The 19280-nt window shown below is 45.5% G+C and overlaps 1 protein-coding gene across 1 annotated transcript in view; it reads left to right on the plus strand.

The window, feature by feature from the left end:
- The first annotated feature begins 9867 nt into the window (after positions 1–9867).
- Positions 9868–19280, plus strand: part of LOC125355058 (E3 ubiquitin-protein ligase RNF220-like) — a 190427-nt gene continuing 181014 nt past the window's right edge. Inside the window, exons 1-2 of the mRNA XM_048351153.1 lie at positions 9868–10136; positions 16710–17451. Coding sequence (XP_048207110.1) covers positions 16827–17451 — 625 coding nt within the window. The 5' untranslated portion in view covers positions 9868–10136; positions 16710–16826. The remainder of the gene's footprint in view (positions 10137–16709; positions 17452–19280) is intronic.

The raw sequence follows: 19280 nt of genomic DNA on the forward strand, positions 1-19280 counted from the left end.
TATGGGAGCTGAAGAAGGATTTAGAGGAAAGACTTGTCTTTCCTTCTGTCTTTCTTGTCTTCCTTGGAGATACTTGAGTATGTTTAAGTGCCGAACAGAAAGAAATCCTTCAAGAGGAAGAGGTTGCAAACAGGAACCATTTGGGTACAAAGGCCTCCAAAGAAATCTGGGGCTTCAAAGCACAGGTGGAAGATGGAGCATATCCCAGGACTTCTTCCTTCCCTGCAGCAGGAGAGAGCAGAAAGAAGAGCTAAAGGTGCAGAGAAGAGGTAAGAAGTTGAGGCAGTATCTATTGAATGACTTTTAACCTTTCATTGACTCAATAAATGTTGAGTTAAAGAATGAAGAAATGCAAACAACAAAAATCTGAAACCTGCAGATCATTCTGTTGTCCAAAAACAGGTAAATGATTAGGATGATAATGGAAGTGAGGACATTTAGACAGATAATACTAAATCAAAGTACAGAGATGTTAAAATCTTGCTCCGAATGGAAATCATCAGGGATATATCATTGCTTTGCTGGGTGGAGTGAAAGAAAAGAGCTGGTTATGTTCTGGATATAGCTCCTTATATTCTATACTACTCAAAGAAACATAATTCCCTTTTGATTCCTAAAAGTTTCAAGCAACAAATATACTTGGAGGGCAGACCATAGAGCTGTTACTTGTGGAATGCTTATTATTGCCAAGAACTGTGGTTGGGCACCTTTCATTTAATCTTCCTGTTACCTTTGTGAAGCAGGTGTATTGACACTGTCTCTGTTTTGAGGCTGTGAAAATTGAACTTCAGTGAAGTTAAATGTGTCAAGGACATTCAACCAATAAGTGATAGAAACAAGAGTAAAAACTATATCCTCCTTCCTTTACTCTTAACTGTGGTACTATGTATCTATCTCAAATTCTAATACCTCTTATTATAAATACTCATGATGCCATCCTTGAGTAAATTATTCTCTGACATGCCAGGATTATTATTCCTGTGACACTTTCTATCATCCAGTGTTTAAAAATATTATCTCCAGGGGCTGGGGATATGGCCTAGTGGCAAGAGTGCCTGCCTCATATACATGAGCCCCTGGGTTTGATTCCCCAGCACCACATATACAGAAAATGGCCAGAAGTGGTGCTGTGGCTCAAGTGGCAGAGTGCTAGCCTTGAGCAAAAAGAAGCCAGGGACAGTGCTCAGGCCCTGAGTCCAAGCCCCAGGACTGGCCCAAAAAAAAAATATATATATATATATATATATATATATATATATATATATATATATATTATCTCCAAGTAGAGTGCTGGTGGATTATGCCTGTCATCCTAGTTACTCAAGAGGCTGAAATCTGAGGATCAATGGTTCAAAGCCAGCCCAGGCAGGAAAGTCCATGTGACTTTTACCTTCAGTTAACCACCAGGAAAATGGAAGTGGCACTGTGGCTCAAAGTGGTAGAGTGCTAGCCTTGAACAAAAAAGCTCAGAGACAGAGCCCAGGCCCTGAGTTCAAGCTCTACAACCACCACCAATAAAAAATCTCATCTCCTTTTATGCCCGACTTAGGTTTCACTTCATCCCCAAACAATCAGGCCACCTCAAACTCTGATAGTCTCCATGGCCTTTGAAAGTTTTCAACAGTTTATCTGTGCTGTTCACTGGATACATTTGTCTCCATTATAGCTGAGTTGATTCTTCTTTAACTTTTCTTGTGCTGATTTTAAGTTGACACCATAAATTGCCAAGCTTCTTAGAGGATAGGAAGGGCAATCTTATGTATTTTGTAAGGGAGGTATGGTAGGCTTGTTCTACAGCTTCTTCCTAATACCTTGCTCATAGAATGCAGTTAGTATTTGTTGTTAGATTGTTGGATACTTAGTCTCAGCATTCATACTAGTAGAACTTTTCTAAGAGCTGTCTGCAGTTATTTGATAGAGTTATTGTTGATGTTCATCTGGAAAATAGAGGATATATTATTTCTGTTATGATTTTTTGTTTGTTGGTTGGTTTGTTGGTTTGTGTGGGTACCAGACTCCTAATCTTGCTGACGTTTTTTGATCAAGGCTGGTACTCTACCATTTGAGCCACACTTCCATTTCTGGTTTTTGGCTAGTAAGTTGGAAATAAGAATCTTTCATATTTGTCTGCATAGACTGGCTTTGAACTACAAACCTCAGCTCTCAGCCTCCTGAGTTGCTAGGATTACAGATATTGAGCCACTAGTACCCAACTTATATTTTTTCTTTTTGGGTTAAAAAAAAACTAGACTGCAGGTCTCTGTGTAGAGGATTTCTTTTTTTAAAAGAATGTGAAAAAGCAGAGTTTTAATTTTGTTAAAGGGTTTTGTTTGAAGCTTACAAGTTTTCATTAAAAAAAAAAAGTCCAAATTGGTTGGACTTGAAGTTTTCCCTCCTCCTTTTTCCTCCTTCAGAGCCTTTTTCTAAGCCTACTTCCCTTAAAATGACTTTTATTGATTTTCACTCAATGAGAGTTATTCTTCAGAATGAGGATGGAGGGGTCAGAGAAAGAAATTTACCCTGTGTTACCTGTGGAATAGGTGTACCTCCGGATCCAGTCTTGCTTTATTTGTTCTGTTTCCCGTATCCAGAAACCTGCACACTGGGGATCATTAGGTCCTCTGTGTCTTGGTCGGAGCTTGAGTACAGTATACTAATAGATCAATTTATGTGTTCATTCATTCAGCAAACATTTATTGAGCAGGCATGTCCTACGCAGTGGAGATACTAAGATGAATAAGAGTAGTCTCAGTACTCAGTGACCTCCAGACATACAAGAAGGCGCAAGCCTGGTTGGGGGAGGGGGTGTCAGGAGAGGTTTCCTGAGAGAGGCAACTAAATATCTTTCATCAGGAACTCCTAAGAGAATAAAAGGATCAGCCTTGTAAAATAAATACAATCACTTAATTTTCTAATTAACCAATCAGAGGAACATTTATTAAGAAATGAGGCTTGGGGCTGGGAATATGGCCTAGTGGCAAGAGCACTTGCCTCATATACATGAAGCCCTGGGTTCGATTCCCAGCACCACATAATATAGAAAATGGCCAGAAGTAGTGCTGTGGCTCAAGTGGTAGAGTGCTAGCCTTGAGCAAAAAGAAGCCAGGGACAGTGCTCAAGCCCTGAGTCCAAGGCCCAGGACTGGCAAAAAAAAAAAAAAAAGAGAGACTTTTATTTGTGTTTCTTTTCTTTTCCTTTTTACAATTTCTCCCCTAATTTCTTGGTCTCCAGTCTTATACCTCTCCTGTCTACATTGTCTCCAAAGCTTTTTTTTTTTTTAAGTTTTGTTCTGATTATATCATTCCTGTCCAGATTTTTTCCTGGCTTCATCTCACTTGTTCATATTACCTATTTATCAGTCACCTACTATGGTATTTTTGGTGAAGTGTTTGGAATGTGGGGGTGAACAAACAGTCCCTCCCTTTAAGAAGCATAAACCAGGAAATTCTTTCTGAGTATTATCCTCTTACTTAAATCAGTTTACTCCACCAGCTTCTAGAGTACTAATTTGGTTTCCTGCAAATTAATTGAGTCAGAATTCTGCTTTTAAGAACAAAGTCCATCTTAGTGTGGGTGGCTTACACTTGCAATCCTAGCTACTCAGAGGCTGAGATCTGAGGATTGCAGCCTAGGTAGGAAAGTCCATGAGAGTATCTCTAACTAACCACTCAAAAGCCAGAAGTGGTAGAGTACTAGCTTTGAAAAAAAACAAACAAAAAAAACCTCAGGCAATATGGCCTAGTGATAAAGTGTTTGCCTTGTATACATGAAGCCCTGGGTTTGATTCCTCAGCACCACATATAGAAAAAAGCCATAGGGCTGGGGATATAGCCTAGTGGCAAGAGTGCCTGCCTCGGATACACGAGGCCCTAGGTTCGATTCCCCAGCACCACATATACAGAAAACGGCCAGAAGCGGCGCTGTGGCTCAAGTGGCAGAGTGCTAGCCTTGAGCGGGAAGAAGCCAGGGACAGTGCTCAGGCCCTGAGTCCAAGGCCCAGGACTGGCCAAAAAAAAAAAAAAAAAAAAAAAAAAGAAAAAAGCCATAAGTGGCGCTGTGGCTCAAGTGGTAGAATGCTAGCCTTGAGCAAAAAGAAGCCAGGGACAGTGCTCAGGCCCTGAGTTCAAGCCCCAGGACTGGCAAAAAAACAAAAGCAAACCAACAAAACAAAACAAAACCCCTCAGGGACAGCACCCAGGTCCTGAGTTCAAGCCCTGAAAATACACACACACACACACACACACACACACACACACACACACACACACACACACACCAAAGTCTAGCAGGTGAGCCTAAAAGCTTAATCTACCATTCCACCACCCAACAGGTGGGCAGATAAGGGTGCTGAAATAAGATCTGGGGAAAAACAGGGTTTCTAGGCAGGGTAGCTTTCTGGAAGACACCACAACTGAGTAGGTCTTGATTTCTACGTAGGAGTGAGCTAGACATTGAAAGTGTCTATTCCTTAATGTGACAAACAAGACCCATCACAGTCCATTGACTGACTCTTCTAGTCTAGCTTTATATCTTTGTATGGTTTGGATATGAAATGCTCCAAAAAACTTATTATTGAAGTCTCAGCCCTCAGTGCAGTGTTAAGAAGTAGAGTTTGGGGCTGGGAATATGGCCTAGTGGTAGAGTGCTTGCCTTGTATTGAACCCAGGGCTTCATGTATACGATGCAAGCATTCTTGCCACTAGGCCATATTCCCAGTCCCCCTATGTATATCTTTTCTCTGCTGCTGGACTATTAGTTCCTCTAGAGTAGGAACTAACTTTTCAACTTATTTTGTGTTCTTAGTAGACATTTATTAGTAGGGACTTAGAGACATTCAATAAAGGTTGAGTGTTGAGTTTGTGGATCATTCCTTATTCTGAACCATATCTATGCTTATATAAAGCAATATCTTCTTTACTTCTCATCTTCAAGGATTGACATGTTACACAAAAGTGTATTTCCCATGGAAATTTACTTCCTGGTGTATCAAAATATGCTGTTTAGAGTACATAAGTAAAACAAACTGTTTATAAGTAAACTTATAAGTACACACATTAAGGATAATGTTTTCCCTGGTGACTTATCTTTGAAAATAACAGGGCTACATTGGATTGAAAATCATAATGTCCACCGGAGCCACTGGTAATAGAGGACTTTTTTGCCTCCATATTGAATAAACCTATGGTATTTGTTTTGTTTTTGTTTGTCTGTTTGTGGGTTCTGAGGTTTGCTGGGTAGGTGCTCTACTGCTGACCCATGCCTTCAGCTCTTGGTTTCAAGGGTTGGTTGGTTTTGTGCCAGGACTAAGGATTGAACTCGGGGCCTCATGGATCCCTTGGCTTTCTTGCTAATGGCTGTTAACTCTACTAATTGAACTATGCCTTTAATCTAGTATTTCATGGGCTAATTGAGATGGGGTCTTTTTTACTTTTCTCCTGGGGCTGTCTTCAAACTCTGATCCTCTGGACCTCAGCCTTTTGAGTACAAAGATTACAGACATGAACCACTGGTGCTATGTTATGAGTTTTTGTGCTTGCTCTTACAGCTTGGTTATCACTCTCCTCTGCCTGTGTCCTTTGCTCCTCTTATATATTAAAAAAGTTAAACTCACAAAATTAGTGTCTGTGTATTGGAGAAAAACAACCATATATGAAGCAAAAAGTCAAACTCTTCCCTTCACTCATCTTTTCTTAAGCACACACACTATTCCACATCCATTTCCCTATTCCCCAGGCATAACCATTGTTAACAGTTCAATGTTCAGGCCTTTTTCTGTCAATGTGTGTGTGCATATGTATACACAAATATGGAATCATGCATACTGTCCTTTGATTTGCTTTTCTTCCCACTTGACAGTATATAGTAGACATTCTCCATGTCAGTACATCCAAGTCGATCTCATTCTTTTTAATGGCTGCCCCCTTTTAATTTGACAATCTTAATCAGCTGTAAATGGGAAAGCCAAATAATCAAGCTTATTAGAATTGTACTTAAGAAAGAGTAAATCGGCTCTGAGTGAAGGCTTGTAAAATCCTCCTAGGAGTAAAATGTGTTAACTTTAGTGCATAGATTTTTTAATGTTTGTTTTGGCTATTCTGGGACTCTTTTTGCTTATTTCCTGCTTCATTGTGTTTTGGACAGCTGAGATTGCTGTGCATGTGACCTGTGAATTAGTGAAGAATTAAATTTTTTATGGTTTTGCATTATATAATTTTGCTATGGTTTCTGGAGGTATTTTGCATTAATTTTTCTCATTTACATTGTTCTTTTAGATAGCAATTATTTCCTCTACTTTCTAAGAACTTGCCTCTTAGTGTGGAACATGGCATACAGTAGCAGTTAAAGATGTCTGGCTTGATGATTGTGAGAATGTGCACTGGATTTGCAGGAACTCCCTAAGTTGATTTGAAGAAGCCTTTACTACTGATGAACATTAAAGCACAGACATCTTGTGGCATAATTATAAAAGCCTATTTGGGGGTTTACATAAGGTATTTTATTTGTTTTGCCTTCCTACAAATACCACAGTAAAGTGGTTAAGCTCAGCCGATTCTTTTATTTATTTACTTACTTATATTTTTTTGCCACTTCTGTGGCTTGAACTCAGGGCCTGAGCATTGTCCCTGGCTTCTTTTTGCTCAAGGCTAGCACTCTGCCAACTTGAGCCACAGCGTCACTTCTGGCCTTTTCTTTATATGTGGTGCTGAGGAATCGAACCTAGGGCTTCATGTATACTAGGCAAGCACTCTTGCCACTAGACCATATTCACAGCCCCCCAATTCTTTTAGATATCACTGAAGTGTACTCTCTCCTCTCCATTCCAATGGCGACCCTCATACCTTGGTTCAGGGCCTAGTATTTTTCAACTGAGTTACCTGTGATAGAATTTTTTTCATTTGTTTTCCTGCCTCATCTCTACCCTATGTCCACCCAGCAACTAATGCTTATATGAAACAGAAATCCCACAGTGGGCTGGGGATATGGCCTAGTGGCAAGAGTGCTTGCCTCATATACATGAGGCCCTGGGTTCGATTCCCCAGCACCACATATACAGAAAATGGCCAGAAGTGGCACTGTGGCTCAAGTGGCAGAGTGCTAGCCTTGAGCAAGAAGAAGCCAGGGACAGTGCTCAGGCCCTGAGTCCAAGGCCCAGGACTGGCAAAAAAAAAAAAAGAAAGAAAGAAAGAAAGAAATCCCACAGTATCACAACCCTTAAAATCTCTCTAGTAGCTTCCTATGATCTTTATGATAAAGTCTACTTTCCCTAGGTTGATATTCAAAGCTAATTGTGATTTGGCCCACATCTGCTGCCCTTTCCCTTTCCCTCCCCTCCTTCCTTCCTTCCTTCCTTCTTTCCTTCCTTCCTTCCTTCCTTCCACTTGGACTCAAACTCAGTATCTGACATTTTCACTCATTGGCTGGGGCTCCACCACCTGAGCACACCTCCATCCCCATCTCTGTCTATCTCTTGATGTTCATTGCCTCATACTTCCATTTGCAGGGAAGTCAAATGGCTTGTAGTTCCTTCAACACATCACAGGAGAGGGCTCAGTAGCTGAATGAATGCATAAAGCATCCTGTGTACATTCAATTGCTTGGCACAAGATGAAACATATTCACACCTCTCATCCCAGCATAGTTGTTAAGAGCACTCCTTTCATGATCAAACTTTTCTCAGACCAATAAATTATATGATCACCCTAATTATAGAAGTCATCAAATTGAGTCTAACTTTGTCTCCTCTCCTTGATTGTGAACTTTTTAGGGACAGGAATTTTTGTGTCATTTCTTTTGTTCTTGTCGGGCTTGGGTGTTGTTCCTGAGTTCTTTGCCTCAAGGTTAGTACTCTACCACTTTGAGCCACAACTCCACTTCTGGTTTTCAGGTGGTTAATTGGAGATAAGAGCCTCACAGGACTTTCCTGTCTGGGATAGCTTCGAACTGCAACAATCCTCAGATCTCAGTCTCCTTAGTAGCTAGTATTATAGGCGTGAGCCACCAGCACCTGACCCTTCTCTTTTAACCTTCTTCTGTGATGCTGGGAGGCTCAACCCAGAGCCTTGTACATACAAGGTATATTTTTAATGATGTTAAATAAAACCAACATAGTTCCTGCCCACATGCAGTTTACAAACCTACAAGAAGAACAATCTAGTGAAAAGAACACAGTAGGTGTTGTTGTCAACCTTAATCTCATGAATTATAGAGACAGAAATAGTTATACACACAGAACAGTAGGAGATCCAATGAACTATTTATTTAAAGAATTGTTAACTTAAAATGTTTGACAGAAACAACACATCTATACTTAAGCACACATAATTTTTAGATGCTATGCTAATGTTAAACATAAAAGGGTTGATGAATATTATTAAGAATGGATCTTATTCTATTTTAGACCATTTGTAATCCTGTGTGGTTCTTTGCAGGTTCAACTATCCTTATGTACTCCTAAGGGAGGGGACCTATTTTTTCCCCCAGATGAGAAATCTGAGGTTTTAGAAACAACCATAAAACAAAGGAAAGACTTCTTAAACCAGAATTTGTTTTCTGGTTGGGCTTTGCTTTCTGAACTAGGACTACCTGCTACCTGAGACTGTTAACCATGTTCATAAAACCCTTTTAACTACAGTTTCCTTTCTTATAAACCAGTGATAATATCATCTGCAGAATAATTTAAGGATTAGATGAGATTATGCAAAGGCATTTAGTCCCATAACCTGGCTCCTAGAGGACTTTCAAGAATGTTAGCTCTGAGAGTCTTTTAGCTCTATCCTCTGCAAGTCAGGGGTGCTTATTTTTTTCTCTCTCTCTCTTTCCTTCTGCTTTACCTTGGCATATTAAACAAATCTTTCCTTGCTCCTTACTTTTGTGAATCATCACCAAATTCAAGAGCCTAGAAAATAGAGGATAAACAAAAGAGCTGACATGGAGATCTTCCTCCTCTTCTATCCAGGGTCCTTCTGGTTCCTAAAGCCTTACTCAGTGAGACCTTGTCTCAATTTCTTTAAAAAAAAAAAAAAAGAAAAAAAAAAGAAGTTAATCCCTATCAGAGTCCTCTACTTCCCTCTCTGTACTTCATGAATTAAATGATTTGAAAATAAAGAAACAAACATCAGCAATACCAATGGGGGAAAAAAATCCCTGGCAAATCTGGTGTTAAACCAGGCCCTCTTACTTGCTCTAAATATTAGCGTTTCATTCATCTTCATTTATAATTTTATTATTATAGGCAAAGACCCAGAGAAGCATTCTAAGAACTAAGCACTAAGATCTTTCTGGGAAAAGGCTGGGTTTATGAGGAAGCCAGGCTTTGGTGATCAGAAGTTCCTAAACACACAACCTTAATCCTGTGACTTATGAAGCAAAATTAGTCATAAGCAGAGAATTCTGATCGATCCAACAAACCATTTGTTTAAAGAACGGCTTGTTTAAAATTTTAGATACACACAACACACATCTACTGAAATATGCATATTTAGGCTGGGTGTCAGGCTTAAAGATGTATCCATTTGCTCTTGGCTACTTTGGGTTCAAGAAAGAAGAAAGGACATCAAAACACTCATGAGACGAGTGGGAGGAGAAGGGAGATGTAAACAAAAGCAATCACTCCCCGTGGTTACCACTGTGTCTGTCTACCCCAAGACTTTCAAACCCTTTTGTGAGTGCCAGCAGGTCTGTTCTTCAGGAGTGGCCTGGGTCTGTCTGGACTCCATTTCCCAGAGTCCCTTAGTGCCCTAATGTATTCAGTGCTCAGAGTGCCTGTATGTGTGTGAGTGTGAGAGAATGTGTGTGCGTCCGTGTGTGTGCGAGTGTGTGTGTGTGAGTGCGCGCGCGCCTCCGAGTCCCTGGGAGAGTGGAGGCTCATTCACTGATTAGAGCCAGCGCTGAGAGGCAGCACTGCTCCTTCTCTCACACCAACAGTCTCTTGATCTGTACATGCAATCCCAGGCAGCTCGCGAGCACAAACCCGGGGCCAGCCGCCTGCTGCTACCGCTGCCGCCTCTGCCGCCGCCACCGCCACCACCTCTGCCTCCGCCGGCTCCGCGCACCCGGGACTTTTCATGCACCACCCTCCCCGCCTTCTTCCCTCTGTGTCCTGAAAAGTGTGACCGTTCTCCCCAGGAATTTCCACGGCAAGTATGGAGATCAGAAAGGGGTGTGGATGTGTATACGTACACAAGAGGGGTGGGTGCGAGGGTGGCTGGGTGGCTCAGGAACCTGGCTTAACTTTCCAGGTCCGTCTGCTAGGGATTCGGGCGGCTCCTCACTCCGGGGCCAGGCGCTGGGACCCGCACAGGCGCGTCTTAGATCAGAGCCGAGCGAAGGCGTCTCCAGGCGTCGGGTGCCCGGTGCGCTCCGTGCGCTGCCTCTCTCAAACTTTCCCGTCTTGAGTTTTCCTTAATGTGTTTTATTTGGGGTGGGGGGAGGCTCAAGGGGGAGGGACCAGACGCGGGAATTGGACAAGTAGGGCGGGTGAGGGGACAGCCAAGAGAAGGGAGCAGGACTTATTTTTCTCCATCTTTCAATAAACCCGATCCCCACTTTGTTTGGGTCAATCGCGAGTCTGCCCTCTTGCCCGGCTCCCTTGTGTATCCCGCGGTGATTTCCGGCTGGGTGGTACTCGGTGGGGGAGCCAGAGGCTTCGGGCGGGGTAGAAAAGGGGAGATCCCTGGAGAAACGACCCCAACTGCCCCTCCCCAACACAGTGCCAGCCCGGCGCGGTACCTGAGGAGAGACTCGGGGTCCCCGGAGAGTCGGTTTACTTTTTCCTAATGGGGCGGGTGTGGGAAGGAGGGGGTGGGTGGGGGGTGGGGTGGGGTGGGGAATCCGCTGCGGGCTGGAAGGAGGCAGGTGGCTGCTTCGGAGGTAAACCAGACCGGAGGGAACGAGTAACGCTCCCAAGCTCCTCTGGGCTGGACCGGTCTAGCCCTGGAGCAGACTGATCCGTGTTCCGCGGAGGGCTTCCCAGAATTGGGGTGCGAGGGTCGTCATCCTCCCAGCGGTTCTAGGGATCGAGGCTGGAAGATGATCTTGTAGACTCGGGCGCGCTGATCTTTTTTTTTTTTTTTAAGTGTTGGTTTGTTGTTGTTGTTTTTAATCTTAAACCTGCCTTAAACAGAGTAACAATTTCTCCTCTCCCGACTTGAGAACAAAACTTTTCTGCGAGCACGCCCGTGGCTGCTCGGCGGAGTGCTGCGGGCCGCCGCTGCGCTCCTCAGCCCGGGCAGATCGACCTTCACTGCCCGGAGCCTGGCCCCACCGCCGCGATCCCGAGCCTACGCTCCCCCCCCCCCCCCCTCCCCAACTCCTGGCTTTTCAGGGCTCGGCCTGGGCGTTTCGCCTTTGTGCGTTGTAAGAAAAAGCCTTTTCTTTCAGGGCACAACAAACTTGGGCGGAGAGCTTCCGTATGGCCCCCCGGGCGAGGCCGCCCACGGTGGTGAGGCCATCGGAGGGTAATGTCGGGTTCGTCCCCAGCGCTCCAGGGACCCCTGCAAGAGCTCAAGACCTGGGTGAACCCCGAGGGCACGCAGGACCCCCGAGGTAGCGGGGGAGGGGGGGCGGCTCCGGGTGCTGGAAGGTAGAGGAAATGCCCTCGCTTCCTGTTAAGAACGCGTTGCTTTCTTGGGTCCTGCTTGCGGCTTCAGCCGAGGCCCGGGGCCTGGGCCCCAGGCAGGACGTGCGTTGAGCCGCAGGGTTGCTTGGGGCCAGGGCCATCCGGATGGGGCGCAGCCCAGCCTGGCTTGCTTGGCCAGCCTGGGTCGTCCGAGGTCTCCGGCTTGCTTTCCCCTGCCTGTCCTCGGAGCAGCCGAGAGGGAAAACACCCTCGCCGCCCACGATGCCCCGCAGCCGCGGTTTGCGTTCGGCCTCGGCTCCGAACCCAGCCCGGAGAGGCAAGGGGGAGAGAAAGGAAACATAAAGAAGGGCGGGCAGCGAGTGGGGGAGCCGTGAGTTGCACCGGGGGCCGCAGCTGACCGGGGCTCTGCGCCGCTTCGTCTGGCTTTCCTTTTCGGTCTCCCGTAAAGGCTGGAATGGAGAGCGCGGAGGCCAAGCGCTGCGGGCGTCTCCAGTTCGGATCCCACCCCCCAGGCCGGCCGAGACCCCGGGAAAAGTGGCTTGAGTTCTTTTACTGAGCTTCGGGGCGACGTGGAGGGAAGGCCGAGGACAAGGGCGCCCCCCCGCCCCCACGGACGGACGCTGGTGACCAGCGGTGCCGGGGGCAGACTCCGAGCCCAGGCTCCGAGCGAGCGGGGAACCACACACCTGTTCCGCACCCCGCGCCGAGGGTAGCGGCCAGGTGGCGGCCGCGCCGACCGCGCAGCCCTCCCTCCCGCAGCTCGGACCCGCCGTCCGGGCACCCGGGGGCCCGGCCGCCCAGCGCTCTCGCCTGCATTGGCAGGAGAGCGGAATAGGCGAGGCGGTGGCTGCTCGCCGTTCTTCGCGGTGGCGCTCGAGGATGGGGTCCCGATGACCCGCAGGGCGGAGCTGTTCGGGGCTCCAGGTCCTTGGACTTTGGTCGAAGGCAGGCATTGCGGAACCCCCGACCTCGAGGCCCTGCGGGGCTGCAGACCCCGGTGGCCCCTCGGGCTCGTCGTCTTTTCCCGGGCTGCCGCCTGGGCTTGCCCCCCCCCCCCCCCGCCTCCAAAGTTAAAGCGAATTGTGTGGTGCTGAGGTGGTTGGGGTTTAAAGTATTCTTTGTGCGAAGGCACCGGAGAACTGGAAAGAGAAAGAGAGGTCAGACCAAGGGAGAGGTGGGCTCGGCTCGGCGTGGACCCCCAAGCTCAGGGAGGTGTTGCTTTCGTCTGTTTCCTCTAAAGGAGTGGTGCTTGTTAGTATTATTATTTCTGGATTGAGACACTAACCGGGCTGAGTTCGGTACCCGATCGCTCAGCCCGCAGCCCCTCAGTCCTGCACCACCGAGTTCTCGGATCCGCCCGGCGGTGGCGGGTGCGGATTCACACCCGTTGGCCAAGCCGGACCCGGGTCCTGGTGCAAACGTGGGGGCGGATACCAGCCGGGTGCGAACCCCACGCGTCGGCCCTGGCGTGGGCCGTGATCTCCTGGGGTTCCCGGAGCTCTGGCCGCAGTGGTAACCTTTCTGTTACCACTGGGCGGTGTTTCTAAACACCCTCCAGGCATTTGGTGGGGCAGGGAGGGCGGGGGGGGGAGGGGGGGACATTTTCTTCCAGTGAAGTCGGTGTGCTAAAAAAGAAAAAAAAAATTCTTTCCTCTTTTCTTCACAGTCGCCCCGCTAATCTAGCCTCGTTTCCCATTGTCCTTTGCTTTTCAAGTTGCCTGTTAATTTTTTTTAAAAGTTAGTTTACGCGAAGGAAAAATATCGTTTAATTTGTTCTATTATTTTTAAGTCTTGGCTTCTTGGAAACGGTTCAGAGACCACAAAAATGTCACCTGTTGTAATAAGCAGGGGAGGGTTGTGTGTGCATTTTAATTGGCAGCAGGGACGTCGTTTGGGGGGCGCTGGGAGCTCCGCTCCGGGAAGGAGCCCTTTGCAGCTTGCTTTGTGGCAGTCATTTGCAAATGGGTTTGCCTCCCCACCGCAAGCAGCAGCTGCCTCCGCCGCTGCACCGCTTCCTTCCACCCCGACCCCCGGTGCGGGGATGGGAGGCCCAGACCCTCGACTGGAATGGGAGATGGCCCCATTCTTTGAGATTTTTCTCGCGCACTCTCTCGGGGTTTGGGTTTTTTTTTTTTCCCCCAGAGCGAAAAAGTGGCTAAGCGTTTGCACCGTCCAGGGCGGGCCGCGGCGCCTCCAGCCCAGATTCAGACACGTTCACCATCCAAACGCCGGCTCCTTCGTTCCATTTGTCTTGGGTCTGGCATGTTTAACCACGCAATTAGTAATCTCACTAATTATTCAGTTAGCTGGCGTCTTGTAATCACTTTAAAAACCAGGGTCAGGTGTGTGATTTAAGAAACAAACAAAACTCCCTCATCTAGAACTGAACCTAACCCATCAAGTGAAGGATTTGAAATTTTCAAAACTCAATATTAGTGGGACCCTCTGTCCAACCTCGCTGCCTGCCAGACAATTTATTTAGCTTCGTGGATTGATCCCTCCTCCTTGTTTAGTTAATTCAACAAAGACTTTTTGCAATCTGTTTGGAGTTTGTCTGATGCCGTGGAAAAGTAGCTGATGATTTATTTGGTTGCTTTTCGATTTCTGTCTTCAGCCCTTCTTTCTCCTCCTTTCAGCGGGCATGTCAGCTGTTATTACTTCCTATTGATCCCTTTGCAAAGTGAGAAGTGAACTAAAATTAATGTCAATTCCACTGCTTGGATCAATAGCTGGAGTTATTTTAATCTGGATTTGCACGAAGTGCTAAATTAAAAAAAATCAGCATAGAGGCAGAAAAAGTAACAGTTACTTACTTTCCCTTTGCCGGTTCTTTACAGTCACCCAAATACTCCATCAAGCTGATTATCTTACAATCCATATTTTTTTAATTAAGAGGGTCAGTTAGTTTTCTTATTTTGGGTTCTGTGTTTAAACCCATGACATTTTGACATTGGGAGTGTATTAACTATAGATTTTCATAATGACTGTGGTCTGCTGAAGTCTCATCTATACAAGTTGTTAATGTGAGGAGGGGAGAAAGAAAAGGGAAAAAATAGAAACACCCCTCCTCCCCCATCAGAACCACCCAACACCCACAACAGTAGAGTAAAAGAAAACTGGCCTGGAGAAAAAAAAATTTTGATTTGTTTTCAGTATAATGAAGTTTTCAAATGAATAAACAGGTTTGAGTGATTCTCCATGTTCTGTGGGGAGTGTCCAATGCTGTCTCCAGATTACTAATTTATGAAACTTATTTAACATAATGAGGTGATCTAAGAAGTAAAAAGAGAACATGAATCCTGAGGGGGGGTCATTTGGGGGAGATACATCCCTCCCCTCACCCCCAGTGTCTGTGTTTGTCATTCCTTCCTGCTGGCCTCATGTACCATAGCTTGTCAGTAGACATGTGCGTATTTATTTCTCTGGTGAAGATCTTCTTAGAACCTTTGGAATAGCCCTAGACCCACTTTCAGAGCATCCATGTTGTGTGACCGTTCATCTGACTTGAAAAGAGCCAAGAACAGGATTTCCAGACTTGTCAGGCTAACTGGCTGTCCTTGGCAAATCATTCCCTGCACTGCTATAACTTGACAGGAAAGTTATTTAAAATTTGGAAGAGGGGAAAATCCGTTAATGTGAGATACATAATCTGGTAATTTAGCAATGATGTCTATAAGGAAAGAAGCCAAATGAGGAAGCAGTCTGATGGTGTCGGCTCATCTTCCCAATTAATAACAGTCATTGACACGTCTGCCACAGGATGGGAGAAGGAAATACTCTCTAGTACTACATTAAGCCTGGAGGACTCATCTGCAGGATTCTCTGTTAGAGGGAATACCAAAGATACTCCATTAAGGAGGTGGGTTTTTTTTAAGGGAGGGGGGTCCCCTTTTATTTCTGATCTGACTTTCAGTCTAAAGGTTACCTTTGTAGCAGATGGTTGATTTTTAGTTACACTTTGAGTTTCACTCAGTTTCTGTTGAGTGCATAGATTTGAAGCTAGTAAGTCTTCGTATTCATCTTATATTCTAGCTTTTGATATATAGTCCTCTCCCAACCCCCTAGTCAATATACATTTTGAAACCAAATCAGTGGCTATGAAAATGTACAACTTAAATTTAGAAGGGAAGCTGAAAGAAGTCTCTCTGAACTCGAGTTTGTTCTGGGGCCTTTATTGGACATCAGCTTTGACTGGGCCAATAATCAGAACAAAATAAGTCAGAAATTTTGTTAACATTTTGCTCTAAATGTTAATGGCAAATCCAAGGCCGTTTACAAATCTACTTAAGACTGAGTGCATTAGTAACTAAAATTGCCAATCCATTCTTTGCTGCCTCTGGAAGACAGATGCTTCTAGAGAGCCAAAGGTACCTATTATGTTTTTAAATATTGTCAGAGGCATCCAGGATCTTATTGATGATGGTTTCGTTTCTTCTCAGAAAAGTGAAATAGAAAGCCTGTGTGATTGCAGGGTTGTGCTGCTGTTTGTTCACATAGCACTTTTTTTCTGGAAACAGTCTCAGATGATACATGAAGATGTATGTGTCAATGTGAGTGATTTAACTGCATGTACAATTTGTACCAACTAACATGTACAGATATTCCTGGTCAAGATGTGTGTGATGGAGGCATTTTTTTTTTCAGTATTGGAGCATTGTTCAGGGAGATGAAGAGAGGATGCATATGTGAGTACTCTGATAGACAGAACCTGGCCTCTGAACATCAGGCCTGCACATGAGTAGTGTATGTAGGTGGAAGCCCCTGAAAATATAGATCCACCCCCCCCCCAATCTACTGTGTGACTTGGCTTTCCAAAGCTCATTTGCTCAGGGAATATTGTATTTGGAGGTTTTATGATTTTTTTTCTTTGCTGGGCTCAGACGCATTTCACCCGGAACGTGTAGGGACCAAAGTCAGCTACGCGTACATCACAGTAAGTTGTCTATTGATTTTTCTGAATGAAAATGGTCTGCTGCTGCTGCCCACTGGCTCCTAAAGCCTGTGGTATCTCTTGCCCAAGCATCTGTAAGCCAGAAGGATAGGCTTTCGATCACTTGGGGTTTCCCTTATTTTTTACTTCCCCTGACATTCCTCCCTCTCTCTTTTTTTTTTCTTTTTTCTGTTTCCACAGGTCTGAAAAGGACATGATTACCCAGTAATATTTCCTGCCCAGATCCAAGGTGCCACCCTTCCTCCTTTCCAGGGAAGACTGCTTCTTGTCTGACGCTGACCATCAAAAGAGACTCCAATGGACTTACACCGGGCAGCCTTCAAAATGGAGAACTCATCCTACCTTCCCAACCCTCTGGCATCGCCAGCACTGATGGTCCTGGCATCCACGGCCGAGGCCAGCCGGGATGCTTCCATTCCTTGTCAGCAGCCACGACCCTTTGGTGTACCTGTCTCAGTAGATAAGGATGTGCATATTCCCTTTACCAATGGTTCCTACACCTTTGCCTCTATGTACCATCGGCAAGGTGGGGTGCCAGGCACTTTTGCCAATCGAGATTTCCCTCCTTCTTTACTACACCTCCACCCTCAGTTTGCTCCCCCAAATCTAGATTGCACCCCAATCAGTATGCTGAATCACAGTGGTGTGGGGGCCTTCCGCCCCTTTGCATCCACTGAGGACCGGGAGAGCTACCAGTCAGCCTTTACACCGGCCAAGCGACTTAAGAACTGCCATGACACAGAGTCTCCCCACCTGCGCTTCTCAGATGCAGATGGCAAGGAATATGACTTTGGGACACAGCTGCCATCTAGCTCCCCTGGTTCACTTAAGGTTGATGACACGGGGAAGAAGATTTTTGCTGTCTCTGGCCTCATTTCTGACCGAGAAGCCTCATCTAGCCCAGAGGATCGGAATGACAGATGTAAGTACTTTGATTGGAGTCCTCTCTCACCCCCCAGTAAGTCCTGCCTTGCAGTAGTGTTCAACAGGTCGGCAGTATTGTGACAGGAAGGGTCACCTGCTTTCCTTACCATAGCTTGGATTGTTAACCTTTACTTGTCTCTCTCTCTCTCTCATCAATGAGCACTGATGGTGTTGGCCTCAGCACTTTCTTCTCCTCTGGACATGGCTGTCTCCTGCTCTGGGGGCTGTGGGTGGAAGAGGGTGCCATATGTGTATGGAGTGAAGATCATTCCATTAAAAAGCATGGGTTCCTAGGGAATTTGGGAAGGCCTGAGGAAACTTGTCCATTCCTTCTCTCTTTGCTATCCTCATTATGTTTCCCTGATCATGATATTATATACTATGACTACTACTACTACTACTATTATCGTTGCTGTTATTGTTATGGTTTTTCCATTGTATCATAGCCAGCAGATTCCATGTGATTTTTATTCTCACAACTTAGTCCTTATCCACATTAGGCTATTTTTCAGAGAAGGACAAAGGTATCGTCAATCACCGTAAAGCATTTCAAACAGCTGTGTTTTCCTTGTGATTGCAAGGCTGGAAAGCTGACTTCTCTTGGGATTTGACAGGTTTGCTGGACACTTTTCCTGAGGCTCACTGTTTGGACTCAACATGGTGGGCCTGTGGGACTGCTCCATAGTTGATGTTCACAACTATTATTAATTCCTGCTTATGAAATGGCTTTTCTCATGCTCTCTAAGTGCCTTGTTGAGTTCTGGCTATGCTCACTCATCAGTGGAACTAAACCTTTATTTGAAACTTGTAGACTAGGAGTACTGAACCCTGCAATCTTCCGCTCTGCTATAATCAGAAAATAATTGTGTTTTGGAGCTTTTGGGCTGTGGGTAGACAGAGCAGTTTTCTTCAAGCCTGGTGAGAATTTATGAACTGAGGGTGTTTTTCCACCAACCCTTTGTTCTGAGATTCGCTCCCTTTTATTTTCTTAAGAAAACTACATCTGAGGTTTGCTTTCCCCTCTTCTCTATTTTTTGTGTGTGATCCTGTCCTCTCAATAACCACCAACATGAATACCATTTTTTTCTCTTCTCTTTATGATGCCGAGGAGAGTAATAGAGACATTGCAGCTCTCTCCCCTGTCGGCACTGCTTCCTCAGGCTGTCTCCTTGAATTAGGCACTGTGTTAACTTTCCTGCGCTAAAAGGCATCTGCCTAAACCCAGCGTACCTTTTCAATAAAAGTCATCATAAAATCAACCTGCCTTGTAAATCCATCGCTCCTTGGTTTTGAAATATGTTGCAAGTGTGTCTTTTATGTCAGCGTCTGTAAGCCTGAGACCTCCCCACTTAAGGGAGTAGGCTGCTGTCTGACGGACAACTGCTAGTGTGGTTCTGGGCACTTCAGCTCTGGCTCCTGTGTCACCTTTTCACTCTCTGCGGACTTGGATCTTGCTTCTTGGATATACCTGCAGGACAGGTGTTGGCATTGTGTTGTCTATTTTTGTTGTTGTTGTTTCATTTTATTTTAGTTTTCATTTGTTGAATGATGGGCAAATGATCAAGCCTAGCTGTCAACTGACCTCTGGCTCAAGCTGCCCTAGGTTGGGGCATGACTCACCCTGCTCCTTTTTCCTCCAAGTACCAAGTTGAAAATGAAATTCTCTGGCAGCTAATTAGTCTACAAAGTAACATCTGGATATGGAGATTCTTTTCTTCTCCTCTACCAGATCCAGCAGTGTCTCCATTTTGCTATCTTTTTAGTCCAAACCTGTATCAGACTCCCAGAGCAGGCAGAAGCTTGTTAGTCAAGTCGGAACTCATAGAT

Source organism: Perognathus longimembris, chromosome 7 (genome assembly GCF_023159225.1).
Source record: "Perognathus longimembris pacificus isolate PPM17 chromosome 7, ASM2315922v1, whole genome shotgun sequence".
In the NCBI taxonomy this organism is placed as follows: domain Eukaryota; kingdom Metazoa; phylum Chordata; class Mammalia; order Rodentia; family Heteromyidae; genus Perognathus; species Perognathus longimembris.